The sequence below is a fragment of the Eschrichtius robustus genome, chromosome 16 (genome assembly GCF_028021215.1).
Source record: "Eschrichtius robustus isolate mEscRob2 chromosome 16, mEscRob2.pri, whole genome shotgun sequence".
NCBI lineage: Eukaryota > Metazoa > Chordata > Mammalia > Artiodactyla > Eschrichtiidae > Eschrichtius > Eschrichtius robustus.
In genome coordinates, this window is record NC_090839.1 from 13,528,092 (window position 1) to 13,542,309 (window position 14,218).

Sequence of the window (14,218 nt, forward strand, 5' to 3'; positions counted from 1 at the left end):
CAGAGACCAGCCATTCCTGTTGTGTCCCATTGGAATTCCTGAACCCAAGTCCCTGAGCATTAAAAAAAAAAAAAAAAAAAAAAAAATTTCCACTGCTAAGTTTGGGGGTAAACTGTTACAGAGAAGTAGTCATTGGAACACTTGGCGTGTGCCAGTCTTCCCTCTGTTCAATAAGTTATTCATTTATTCAACAATATCCGGAATCTCCCTTCTCACCCCTTCACGGCCCCCACCCTGGTCCAGGCGCCGTCCATGGCAGTCATCTCACTGGCCTCCGTGTGTCCACCTCACTGCCTACAGTCTGTTCTCCACACACAGCCAGAAGGATCCTGTTAAAATCTACAACCAATCACGGCACTCCTGGGCTAGAACATTCCAGGTCCCACTCCCACTCAACTCCACTCCAGCCATACTTGCCCACTTTATGTTCCTCAAACACCCCAGCCACATTCCTACCTCAGGACATTTGCACTTGTCCCTCTGCCTGGAATACTGTTCCCCTGAATATCCACAAGGCACATTCCTTCACCTCCCTGAGGGCTCTGCCCAAGTGTCATCTCTCAGAGAGGGCTTTGCCACCCTCCTATTTAAGGATGCAAGCTCCCCCCACCAGCACTTCCAGCCTCCCGTTCCTCACCTTAGGACTCATCACCTCATGTGCCCGTCATTTATTTTGGTGTCTGCTCCATGACAGAGTATTGGTTTCTGAATCTGCAGCACGTAGAATAGGGCCTGGTGCATAGTAAGTGCTCAGTAAATATTTGCTGACTAACTCAAAGAATTAGCACCCAGGCTGTGCCAGGGGCTGGGGCTATGGAGTGAGGAAGAGACAGCGCCTACCTGTGCAGAGCTTCCAGCAGGGAAAATGACCCCCTACAAGATACAAACTCGAACAGAAGAGTGCATCAAGGAATCAGAAGTTGTGATGAGTGCTCTGAAGAGAACAAACCTTGGATGAGGCCAGGAATAACAGAGGGAGCCCTGCCGCAGGGAGGGAGGCGAGGGAGAGCTCTCTCCCCACCTTTCAGATTCCACCCATCCCAGAGTTCCAGGACGTGCCCAGGGAACAGTCTGTTTTTCTTGGCAGGTGAGGAAAACTGAGGCCAAATCAGGACCAGAAGTCAGGACTCCCACACCCACATTTCTTCCCCCTTTCTGCACCACCTTTCTCTTATCAGCTGGCAAATAAGGATGAGGAAGGTTTGCCTGTGATAAGGCAGAGTTGGGCCCAGGCCAAGGGTTAGCAGCCTTGTCATCAGATCTCTCTATAGACGGAGGCAGACAGTGTCTGGGAAGCCACCTGGGTCAACACTCTGCCCCCAGCTTGCTCTGCCAGTTGGGCTCATTCGGTCGCAAATGACAGAGAAAGCAACTCCGAGTGACCTAAGAGAAAAAGAGAATTTGATTCATATCCTTAAAGAGTCAAAGTATGAGAAAGGGACCTGAAAGAAAATATCTCAAAGCAGTTGAAGGACATGGAAGAATCTACAGGGTCCTGAAACAAAGAACCCAGAAGTAAATCTTCCTCCTTCAGGCTTAGCTGGATCCAGGTCTCGAATGTTGGCAAAACCCAAGTATGTTCCATCTCGAAGCTCTGTTCTCTTCTGTGTGTTGGCTTCATTGCAACTCCGTGTGAGGCAAAATGAGGTCAGAGTCTTCCCTCATCCTCATGGTGGACTGACATGGACCGAGTTAGCCAGCTGGAAAGAGGAGGTGCCTCTTCCTAGTTGGACCAAAGTGCCTGGATTACTCTGATTGGCCAGTCACTGTGGCAGGGGGATTGGAAGGCTCTGATTGGCTCAGGTCTGGATGCCGTGGCCCAGTCTTGGAGCTCTGAAGCTAGGGCCTAATTTGAACTTTATGGACCAATAACTGGGAGAAGAGGATCCCCAAAGGAAAACTGAGTGCTGTTACAGAAAGGAGGGTGGCCCAAACTCAACAAATAACACTAAGCAACATTTATCAGGCACTTACTGTATACAGCTCTGTTCTAAGGACTTCACAGACATTAAGCCACTTCATCCTCGCAACTCTGTTAAGTGCTATTATTGGCCCCACTTCGCAGATAAAGACACTGAGGCCAAAAGAGGTTAAATTACTTGCCCACAAGCTAGTAAGTAGTGGAGCCGAGACTCGAACCCAGGCATTCTGTCTCTAGTTCCCATCTCCACCCCTTCTCCAGCCTGTTCCCTGCTGCATTTCCCCCCAGCACTTAGCAGTCTATCTGCGTGCCTTTCTCCACTCTCTTTGTCAGCTCCGTGAGAACAGGAATTTGTCTGCTTTTTTTTTCCCCCCCACTGATCATGATACAGTACCTGGTACATAGCATCTGCTCAGATATTTGAGTGTGTGAATTATATGGTCGCGCACTTGACATGCAAAGCATTGTGATACTCAGCTTCCCAAGACTTCAGATGTATCTTTTCTAAACTTTCTCTGAGCTCTAACTATAATCCATGACCCCATTCTAAGAGTTCGCTCGTGGTTTACCATTACTTCCAATCCTGTTTTCTGACCCTTCTCACCTTTAGCGGGAGTCTTTCAACTCCAGCTTCTTATATGTTGACTCTTTAGAATGTCAGCTCCATGAGGGCAGGTACTTTTTTTTTCACTGTTTTATCTACGTGCCAAGAACTATGCCTGGCACATAGCAAGCCTTCAAGAATTTCTTGTCACGTGAATAGTTAGGCAGGCAACTAGATTCTTACGTGCTTCTCTTTATGCCCTAATTTCCTTTCCAGATCCTGAGCCCTTGTCTTGAAACCTGACCTTTCTCTCCAACCTCTAAGGACCCCTCTCTTGTCCCCTGTCCTGCTGACTTGGTCCTCTGCCTCCAGCTGAAATTCCAGGAACAGGCACAGAGAGCCACCTGATGCCCTTGGACTTGGGTAGCGGAGACAGGGAGGGTCTGTGGACTGTAGGTTCCCGGAGCTCCTGTCCTTTCTTTGACAGCCCTGGAGAGGAGGAGAGAGGCTGGCAAAACCTGTTGGCCAGGAAGAAGAGGAGATACCAAGGGAGTGTAAGGTTTAACAGATGTCCATGTGTCATCCTGTCTAGACAGCTTCTAGGCTTGTGAGGCTCGGGACCACACATTTCCACTCCTCCACTCTGCCTGCTACTTGCTAAAGCTATTGCCCCTGCCTGAGGCACCCTGTCCTCCACGCCTTCTTCAGAGCCTACCCAAATCCTGTGGATTTTTCAGAACTTTGTTCCTCTTAGGCTTCTCAAACTTTTCTCTGTAAGGACTCCTCCACGCAGCCCTCCCTGAATGCCCGCAGACCAGCAGTTCCCCCCCTTTTGCTTCCTGTGCGTACCACACACTTAACCTCAGCCTCTTGTATCATTTCTCAGTTTCCAAGTAGGCATGGGAGTCGAGAGAGGACTCTTGGGATCAGAACATCTGGGTGCAAATCTCGGGCATGCTATCCGCTTGCTTTATCAGTATAGGGGCCCTGCAGGAAACAGATGGCGCCTCCAACAAAGATATGAGCAGAGTGTAAGAAAATGAATAGTACAGATCTCTAGGGCTGGGAACAGTGGGGAGCATTTGCTGGAACCTGGCAAGGGCCACCCACAGGAGCTGTGGCCTTCAGTAAAGCAATAGAGGGATACGGTCGGTTCCTAGCAACTGGGCAGAGAAGGCACCTGGAAAGTACCCAGGCCTCTCTCTCTTCCCATACTGCCTTCCCTGGGCAGTGTCTCCCTGAGCCAAATCCAGCCAGGAGCCAGAGAGCACAGAGCCCATTGATGTGGTCCATCCAAGCGACGATATTCAGCACCCAAGCAGCGCAACCCCGGGGAAATTCTCGAACCTCCCCATGCCTCAGCTTCCTCACCCGCAAATGAAGCATCCTGACTCATAATGTTGTTGTAAGGGTGACCTGAGTTGACACAGGAAAACTGCTTAGAATTTAGAAAAGTGCCCAGGGTCCGTGATAAGCACATCATATAAATTTTAGTTATTTCTTCATTGTTCTTGTAGGGTATTTACCGTGTTGGTCTGGGCATTTCCTGTTGCAAATGACAACCCCAATTCAGATTAGCTTCAGCAACAAAGGGCGCTTGTTTGAGCCTGTAACTGGCTACAAGGTGGAACTTGTTTCAGTCCAGTGTCAGGAACATCCTCTCTCAGGGGCCGATTGGCAGCTGGGCTGGGCTTACCCCTTCCCGGTACCCACCCAACTGTTTCTTACTTCTCTCTCATTGGCCAGGCTTGGGTCACATGTCTGTCTCTGGGCCAATCACTGGAGCTAGAGAGATGAGATGTGCTGATTGGCTACACTTGGGTCACATGTTCTGTCCTGCATTCACACTGCACGTAAGCAGAAAAAAAGGAGTTGTCAGTGCCCCCAAGCAGGGCTGGAGTACGAGTACTGTTAGCAGGAGGGAGAAAATTCTTTGCCAAGTCAGTAGTATTTTCAATGTCTGCTATGTCCGAAGCACCGTTCTAGGTGTTGGGATACAGATGTGAACAAAGCTGACAAAAATCCATACCCTCAGATTATGAACTGACTTTCTAGTGGGGGAGACCGACAAAGAAACAAGTAAAACATCTAGCTGTCAGAGGTGGTAGGTGCTACTGGGGAGGAAAGAGATTTCCGTTTTAACCTGCAAAGGCGAAATTTGAGCAAAGACCTGAAGGAGGTGAGGAAAGGGCCGTGAAGAGATCTGGATGAAGGCTCCAGGCAGAGGGAACAGCACGTGCAAAGGCCCTGGGGTGGGGACATGCCTGGCACGTGCAAGGAGCAGCACAGACACCGTGTGGCCAGAGCCAAGTGGGCCAGGGGGAAAGTGGAGGGTGATGAGGTCAGGAAGGGATGGGCAGACTGCGTAGGGTCTTGTAGGTCCTTTGGAGGGTTTGGAGGTTTTTATTCAGCATTAGATGGGAGCTCTTCAGGACTTTTCAGTAGAGGAAAGCAGACTCTTGTTTTAACAGGATCCTTCTGCCTGCTTGATAGAAGGAGGTGAAGGTAGAAGCAGGGAAATCAATTACGAGGCTGTTATAATCCAGGCAGGATTATCCTATTACCTAACCCTGTGACATAGTAGGCCCTAAATACATATTTGTAAAGTAAATGAAGGAAGCCATAAGTGGTCTGGCTCTCTAGACCACCTAGGAAGGTCCACAGGTCTGGTGCAGGGGCTCTGGCCCCAGCACAGGGCATCTTCACACCCCACAATTTCCTTTCTTCTCACCTCCCAGGGAACTTCTCCCGTCTGATCAATGCCTTGTTCTGACCACTTCTTCCTCTCCCACTCCCTCTCCCTGGGCTGCCTGATCACTCCCAAACTCCTCTCAGCTACTCTTGTTGGATTTGGGGCTCCTCAGAGGAAAACAGCCATCTGGATCTCTCTGGACAGGCCTGGGTGAGGTCCCAGGCGTTTCCCCAAAGCTGTGGTGCACAGTCCGCCTGAGACCCACTCCTCTCTGCAGGTCAGATAAATCCAGAAGCAGGAGTGATGTTTCTGAATGCTCAGGATTCTAGGCGTTTCCAGTGATGTCTTCCTGGGCTGGGAGGGCTTTGCCAAGGTCTGTGAGAAAGACACAGGACGAAGAGAGGAGCGGGATGCACCTTTCATCAAGCTGGTGGGAATAAGTGGCGGTGTCCGCGGGATGGACAGAGCATTGCTCAGCTAGCGCTGCACAGATTCACCAGATACTCTCGCGGTTCAGCCACTTTGAATCTTTGCTAAGAAGGAGGAAAATGGAGGCAGAATCCCTTGTGTCATTTTTAATTGATTTCTCCAGCATACAGAGAGGGGCTGGCACAAGTCCAGGGAAAGTGGGAGCTGGGGGAATTCATCAAAAATCGACCTACTGATGACTTGAGCTGATGAACTAATTAGCTCCTATTATTCTCCAGTCTCTGGTCATGGAGATTTGACTTCCATCCAGAGGAGCGGCATCCTGGCTGAAGGGTTACAGCTGCCTGGGAATGGAGGGGGGAGCATTGCTAAGAAGACCAACATGGGTGCCAGGAAGAGTCCAGTCGACCATATCCCCCAGCTCCACCCACCATCTGGCCCGGCCGCCCTGTACCTCTGCATCACAGGCCCAGAGCCAAAAAGGCCCTCCAAGGGCACCTGGCCTCCTACTGTTTCAGAGGCAAATGAGGAAACTGAGGTTGGGAGACTCTTAGGAACTTACCTGGAGATCTGCTTCCAGGAGGTTCTGGTTGAGCAGCTGACTCAAGCCAGAATGGGTTTGAACCCAGTCTCTGCCCCTTATTTGCCCATGTGATCATGGGAAAGTGCTTTTAATTCTCTGTGGCTCAGCTTCCTCATCCATAAAATGGGTATACTATCGATGGGTGGATATGCGGATTAGACAAGTTGATATATCAATACATAAAATGCTTAGAGCAGGAACTGGAGCGTTGCAGGCCCTCAATAAGCATTTGCTGTTACTATTTCTGGTATAAGAGAGTTGCTGTTTGTAGGGCATCCGTCGGAAATTCGCTATTATTTTATCACTCGATGTCTATCTGAAGGAACATGAATGTGTATCTTTTTTTATTTAACTGTAGTTGGTTTACAATATTGTGTTAGTTTCAGGTGTACAGCTTCGGATTCTTTTCCATTATAGGTTATTACAAGATACTGAATATAGTTCCCTGTACTATACAGTAAATCCTTATTGTTTATCTACTTTATATATAGTGATGTGTATCCGTTAATTCTATACTCCTAATTTATCCCTCGCCCCTCCCCTTTTCCCTTGGGTAACCATAAGTTTTCTGTCTGTGAGTCTATTTCTGTTTTGTAAATGAGTTCATTTGTATCAGTTTTTTAGGTTCCACATGTGCTATCATATGATATTTGCCTTTCTCTTTCTGACTTATTCCACTTAGTATGATAATCTCTAGGTCCATCCATGTTGTTGCAAATGGCAATGTTTCATTCCTTTTTATAGCTGAATAGTACTCCATTGTATATATATCCCACATCTTCTTTATCCATTCATCTGTTGATGGACATTTAGGTTGTTTCCATGGCTTGGCTATTGTAAATAGTGCTGCAGTGAACATTGGGGTGCGTGTATCTTTTTGAATTAGACTTTTCATCTTTTCCAGATACATGCCCAGGAGTGGGATTGCTGGGTCATATGGTAGCTCTATTTTTGGTTTTTTAAGGAAACTCCATACTGTTCACCAATTTACATTCCCACCAACAGTGTAGGAGGATTCTCTTTTCTCCACACCCTCTCCAGCATTTATTATTTGTCGAATTTTGATGATGGCCATTCTGACCAGTGTGAGGTGATACCTCATTGTAGTTTTGATTTGCATTTCTCTAATAATTAGTGATGTGGAGCAGCTTTTCATGTGCCTATTGGCCATCTGTATGTCTTCTTTAGAGAAATGTCTCTTTAGGTCTTCTGCCTGTTTTTCGATTGGGAAGTTTGTTTTATGAATGGGCTGGCTGGAGTGTCAGTCAAGCTCACGGTTTCAATTGCAAAGCACAAAGCATCCCAGTGTGTTTCCCAAGGTAGGGAGACATGGACTGATAAACAACATGATTCAAGGATTCCCCCCCCCTCCCATGATTTGGGATAATTCAGGGACCCATTAGAGTCTAGGGCATGTCTCCTTTTCAACCCTCTCAAGCCTCCCATTACCTCCAGCAGAAAGTCTCTGGATGGTGCTAACGTGCCTCATTGCCTTTCAACACCTGCTAATTTCCCTTAAACAGAGAGGCAGTGCAAGTATGAGAGCTGCCAGCCCAGAGCTCAGCTTAGAGCCTTAAATGTGAACTAGAAGCTGTTAGATGGACGGAGTAACACAGTTTCTGCTCTGTTTGACTTTATTTGTGTGATTAGTTCTACAGGAAAGGGACGCTGCTTTTCCATTTATTCTTGGATATTAAGTCGTCTTTTTCAAAACCATGTGTTTATGTCTTTATTTTTAAATGAGGCTATTTAAAGGAGCATGTGAACCAAATGATAGCGGAAGGGTTGTGCAGAGCCGGCAGAAATTGGGGCTATGGCCCCTGAATATGAGAAGCTGGGAAACATGAGTTCAGTGGTGAGAGGCCCTCACCAAGCTGTCAGGGAGAACAGAGGTCAAACCCTGTCCCTGCTGTTTTCTCTCCAGGTGACCTTAGGACAGTGATTATGCCTCAGTTGTTCTCAGTTTTGTTTTGTTTTTTTAATTAATTTATTTGTTTGCTTTTATTTTTGGCTGCGTTGGGTCTTCGTTGCTGCGCGTGGGCTTTCTCTAGTTGCGGTGAGCGGGGACTACTCTTCATTGCTGTGCGCGGGCTTCTCATTGTGGTGGCTTCTCTTGTCGCAGAGCACAGACTCTAAGCGCAAGGGCTTCAGTAGTTGTGGCACACAGGCTCAGTAGTTGTGGCTCGCAGGCTCAGTAGTTGCGGCGCACGGGCTTAGTTGCTCCATGGCATGTGGGATCTTCCCCGGGCCAGGGCTTGAACCCGTGTCCCCTGCATTGGCAGGCAGATTCTTAACCACTGCGCCACCAGGGAAGCCCTGTTCTCAGTTTTTAAATGGGGATAATAGTAGTACCTGTGTGAAAGAGTTGTTGGGGCGATTGAGGGAGATGCTGCAGAGTTCCTGATGCGGGACCCAGCTGCAGTGGTGCTGATAATAATCTAATAATGGTTTTCACTGTGAATGATGTGTTCCAGTCAGTACACACCATGTGCCAGGCTCTGGACTCAGCATTCTGCCTTAACTCATTTACTCCTTCATGCCCATTTTATAGATGGGGAAACCGAGGCATAGAAGGGTTAAGTTACTTGCCTAGGGACACCCAGCAAGTAACTTTAAAGTCCATGAATTAAGTATCATATAACATGGGCACAAAGCAGCTGCCCAACACATGTCACTGCAGCCACCCTGGCTATTGCGAGATGTGGGCTTTAGCAGATGAGGAGATGGAGGTGGAAGTCGATGCTTGTCCGCCGGTCCCATGAAACTCACAGTTCCCAGGTCAGCTCCCCGATAATGTTGCCTTCATCTCATCTCTCTGCACAGATGTCCTTTCAGAGGCCCCTGGGGTGGGAAGCCCTGTGTGGAGCTTGCTCTCTATTCTCAGCCCTCCCTCACTCTGTAGAACACAGAGAACCTCACCAAAATCTCCATTCCTTTATTTATCTGAATATTTATTTGGCACTGTTCTGTGCCAGACATCATACTAGGTGCTGGGGACAGAGCTGTGAGCAACACAAAGCCAGCCTCTGCCCTCGTGGAGCTGACCCTCCCATGGGAAGAACTGGGCAATAAATAAGATAATTGCAGGTGTAGTAGGGACTATGAGGGAAATAAAACAGGTTATAAAATACAGAGAGTGCCTGGGGCGGGGGCACCACCTCAGATAGGGCAGTTAGGGCAGGCCTCTCCAAGGAGGTGACATTTGTTCCAAGACCTGGCAGAGGAGAAGGAGCCCATCAAACAGAATCTGGGGAAACATTCTTTCAGGTTTAAGGAAGAGGAAGTGCAAAGGCCCTGGGGCAGGAACAAGCTTGACTTGTCTAAGTGACAGAAAGGAGCCACGGGCCTGAGAGCAATTGAGAGGACCGGGGAGAGGTGGGCAGGGGCCGGATCACTCCTGCCCTGTAGGCCTTGGTGGGGAGTTTGCATTTTATACCCTCAGTCATGAGAAGCCAGGGGAGCGTCTGAGCAGGTGAATGACAGGTCTGGGACTCAGGTGAGCTGAGTGCCTTGCACCTGTCCACCTGGAGTGGGTGCCCCTTCAAACCTGTGCCCTGAGCACCTCCCTGGTCTCACCTAGTCCAGGCCCTGTGAGTTGTATGTTTGGATTTGAATTTTAGAACGATCCTGCTGGCTGCCCCCGGGGGGCATGGAGGGTGGGGGCAGGGGAGGAAGTGGGAGACCCCTTAGGCGGCTGGTGCTGTCCCTGGGAGAGACGATACAGGCAGCACATCCCCCTGTGCGGAACCTGGGGTCCACAATGAGTCCCCTGAGCTGTGGCTTGGGGTGGGGTGGGGTTCCCCATGACAGCAGGGGCAAAGGGAGTCGTTCAAGGTCACGGGAACAGTGACTCAGCCTGACTCCAACGACCTTGGTTTCCTCCCAACACGTCTGCTTGCTTGCTCTTTCTTTCCTTTTAGATAAATGAGACCAAAAGTCTATATCTGGACAGGACTTGAAGGCTCATTTCCTCAGGAAGTAGAAAAATGACCGCAGAGAGCAAAGAGTAGAGCGAGACCTGAGACCCGCCTGAGCCAAGATTAGCTGGCCCGCCTCCCCTCCCCTACCTTTACCTGTGACCCCATCTGACCCGGGGTCAAGGGGGTGACCAAGGTTGCAGTCGAATGTGACAATTCTTCTCCCTCAGCTTTTTAGCTCTCAGTTTTCTCTGTTGTCATTTTGTTTATTTTGCAGCATAAAACCAATATGAATAACTTGCCCAGTTACAGGATCTGTTGGCGGGGGGACCTTTGCGAACATCCCTGTTGGATTGAGTTCTTATAAGAGTCATGTATCCCCATTTTATTCATGGGGAAACTGAGGTTCCTCGCTGGCTTATTGATGGGGAGACCCAGCTGGTGAGTGACGGAGCCAGGACTGAAACACAGAGTTGTCCAGCCCAAAGCATCAGCCCGGCTCGTCCAGACCCGTCCCCGAATCGCACGCTACCTGAGAGCTGGGGCTCCGTCCACTCAGCTCTGCATCCTCCATGGTGCTGGCAGAGAACAGATGACCAGAAGTGTCTGCTCCTCCAGATTGGGCTTTTTCCTTTCCTTTCACTGGGAGGCGATTTGTCTTGCATTGGTTGGATGGTTCAGAGGCAGGCTGACTACCTGACTTGGGACTTGGGCTGCCACCAACACATCCAGAGGATCGCTGGGTCCAAGAGAGGAATTCTGTCTGCAGAAGTGGTCTCCGAAGGCTTTCCTGCCAGTCTATTCTCTGAGCCAGTTGCAAATACTTTTCTTATAACTTCAGCCAAATTGGGTTTTTGTTCTGCTGTAGCTGTCCCTGATCAAAGAAACTCTCACTGTCACTGCCAGAAGCCATCGTAGAAATCATTATGCAAGTCTGAGCAGTTGGGCAGCCTTTACAAAAAGATTGACCTGATTCTTTTCCTCTTACTTTAGATCCGTGAGTAGAGAGGGAGGAGAGAAAAGAAACAAATCCACAAAACACAACTCCAGACTCCTGCATCCTGCCAGAAGCAAGGGATCAGCAGAAACGTAAAATGGCACCCCCCGGTGTCCTGCTTTGCTTGCTCTCTGCCACTGTCTTCTCTCTCCTGGATGGAAGTGTGGCGTTCCTGTCCCACCACCGCCTGAAAGGCAGGTTTCAGAGGGACCGCAGAAACATCCGTCCCAACATCATCCTGGTGCTGACGGACGACCAGGATGTGGAGCTCGGTAAGACCCTGGCCGCTGGCAGGCGGTATCTACCAAGCTCGCCATGCTGGGTCTCAGGATCCTGATGCAGGATGCTCGGGTAGACCCTGCAGAGTTCATGTCCAATCGATTGAACCAAGTCCTGGGGTGGTCCCACACGCGTGAATGCACAGCTGGGTCCTCGAGGTTAGGGGTCTCCAACCTTTTTCTAACGCGGAACCATTCCTAGATTCCTCCAAAGTCTTAAGGAGAAGAGATGTTAAGACCAATTCATTATTTGTGTCCAATTTCTATTGAGAACCTACTACATTCCAGGCAATATTCTAGGGCCTGGAACTTCAGTAATGAGTCAGGCAGGCACAGTCTCTACTCTCATGGAATGAGGGAGACAGATAATCAGAATCATTGCTAGTTTCCATGGAAGATAATTTCGAGAAGGGAGAAATGCTCTGGGGTAACTGAAGAGGGTGCTGGATGCGGGGGAGGGATGGTCAGAGCTATTTTGGATTAGTTATCAGGGAGGGCTCCTCAGAGGAGGTGATATTTGAGCTGACGCTGAACAGAAAGAAGAAACCAGCCTGGGGCATGTGCGTGCGTTGTGTGTGTGTGTGTGTATGTGTGTGTGTGTGTGTGTGTGTGTGTGTATGTATGTATGTATGTATGTGTGTACGTACCCCTGTTCCACCAATCTTAACAGGTTTGGGTGGGCTCAGCCTTCCTTGGTGGCATCTAGGGGCAGGGAAGGTGGGCCCTATTGCTAGTGACCCGACTCAATTCAGAGATTTGGTGCTTCAGGAGGGTGAGGGCAGCCGCCTCTCGTCCTGAGCTGCTTCCCCTCTTAGTGCTGTGGGCTCCAGGTAGAGCGGGTGAGGACCGGGGCCCTTGCCAAGATGTAGTCCATTTACACGGACGGCAAGCAGGAAAAGGGCACCCTCCCTTTATCGCCACACAGCCTCCTACCTGAGCCGTATCCTCGCTTCACTGTGTAAACCATCCTGGACTCCTCCCCCTCCCTGCTAAGCAAGGCCCTGGGCTCCTCCACCCAGCTGGGCGTCTTCATTTACATGAGGCATTTCTCACCACATTTTCATTCGAGTGAGAAGTCCCCATAAATGAGGCCACCAGGAAGGAGGCCCCCAGAGTCAATCTCAGCTGGACCTTCTGTGCCCCGGGGTCAAACTCTACCTATATTTCCAGCTCACCTTTGGGGGTCTCTCTCAATGTCAGTCTTCTTTCTTCTTTTCTTGTGTCTTCTCCCCCTTCGAATTCACTGATTTTACCGGTTCTATTTCTCCACATTAAACCCTACACAGCGCTGCCCTAGAGATGCATCTAGGGGGCGACCCACAAATGCAAATCACATAAGTAATTCTAAATCTTTTATACTGTTTTAAAAAGTAAAAAGAAACTGGGGAAATTAATTTTAAAGACATATTTTGCTGAACCCAATATATCCAAATTATTGTCATCTTAACATGTAATCAATATAAAAAATCATTAATGAGATAGTTTACATTTTTTGTATTGCTTTTGAAACCTGGCATGTACTTTACCCTTAGAGGACATCTCAGGACCAGCTACCTTTCAAGTGCTCAGTAGCCATTTATGGCTACCGTACTGGACAGCATACAAGCCCCTCTGCATTTTCCTTCTCCTATAAGTTAGATTTCCCTTCTCATCATCGGTGATGATGATAGACATACTACTGGGTATTGTGAAGATCTGGGGAAAAGCCTTCCAAGCAGAGGGAACAGCATGTGCAAAGGCCCTGAGGCAGGACCAAGGAGACAGATGTGGCTGGAGCCTGAGGAAGGGTCACAGCATGACCCTGGAGAGAAGGAAGGGAGCCAGATCTTGGAGGTTCTCGTGGGTTGTGGTAAGGCGTGCCAGTAGTTGACCAGGTGAGCAGTGGGCCTTTAGCCTCTGTCCACTATCAAAGGGCAACTGACTGTTGTTGGTGGCAACAAATTTAAAGGTTTACCGGAAAAGCCTTTGCAGCCAAACATAAGATTGAGGTGAAGATCCAACTGCAAGTCTGCACCCTTTTTGGATCCATTATTAAAAATACGAATCAGTCTTTTAAGCACCAAGTAAAGGTGATTTATATACATCCAAGCCATTCCTTATAATGATTTGTATTAATGATCACAAGTGTAGATGTTGCTCGGGGAATTTATCTGTGCAAAAAGAATTTGCAGCCAGGAAGCAATCAAAGCCCAGGGCTTTTATTGACAGTTTGACACATGTGATACCTATCTCACAGGCGGCATGTAGAATGAGCCGCATTCGATAACCATGCGGAGCCTACAGAAAGTGTCCATAGGACTGTGAGTTTTGTCTCTGGCAGAATTTTGCAAAGAGTGCTCACAGGCAACACCTGACCTCAGGGCACCTTGGTCTTGCCTCATGGGGCCCCTCAAGCTGTTTCCATCGTAGTTCTGCCTGGGACCCCCCCCGGACGTTTATTCATGCATTCAACAGATACTGATTAAGCATCTACTCTGTGCAGCGCACTGTGCTGGGAGCGGGAGGACTGGGGAAGGATCCCTCCAGCTGGAGAGAACAGGAAAGGCAAAGACAGTTAGAAATGAGCTTGGTGGGTCGGGACAGAAAGAATGCCTGTGAGCCAGGTGGAGGGACCCAGGGTATAAGTGGAGAGAGATGAGGCCAGGTCGTGCGGGGCCTTGTGGCCATGGTGAGGGCTTTGAGTTTTATTCTTAGTGAAACAGACATGAGTGAAGATGGGCCTTGAGCAAAGGAGGGGCTGTGACCTGACTTAGGTTCCAGTAGGACCCCTCTGGCTTTTTTGTTGAAATTAAATGGCATTAGGAGGACAGGACCATAACGGGGCAGGCGAGGATGGAAGCTTGGACCAGGGCAGGAA

General features: G+C 49.0%; 1 protein-coding gene across 4 annotated transcripts in view; it reads left to right on the plus strand.

Moving 5' to 3' along the window:
* SULF2 (sulfatase 2) overlaps positions 1-14,218 on the plus strand; it is a 143,028-nt gene that overhangs the window by 19,496 nt on the left and 109,314 nt on the right. For all 4 annotated transcript variants that reach the window (XM_068524425.1, XM_068524426.1, XM_068524424.1 and 1 more), the window contains exon 2: positions 11,080-11,355. In XM_068524425.1, the coding sequence (XP_068380526.1) occupies positions 11,181-11,355 (175 nt within the window). In that variant the 5' untranslated portion in view covers positions 11,080-11,180. The remainder of the gene's footprint in view (positions 1-11,079; positions 11,356-14,218) is intronic.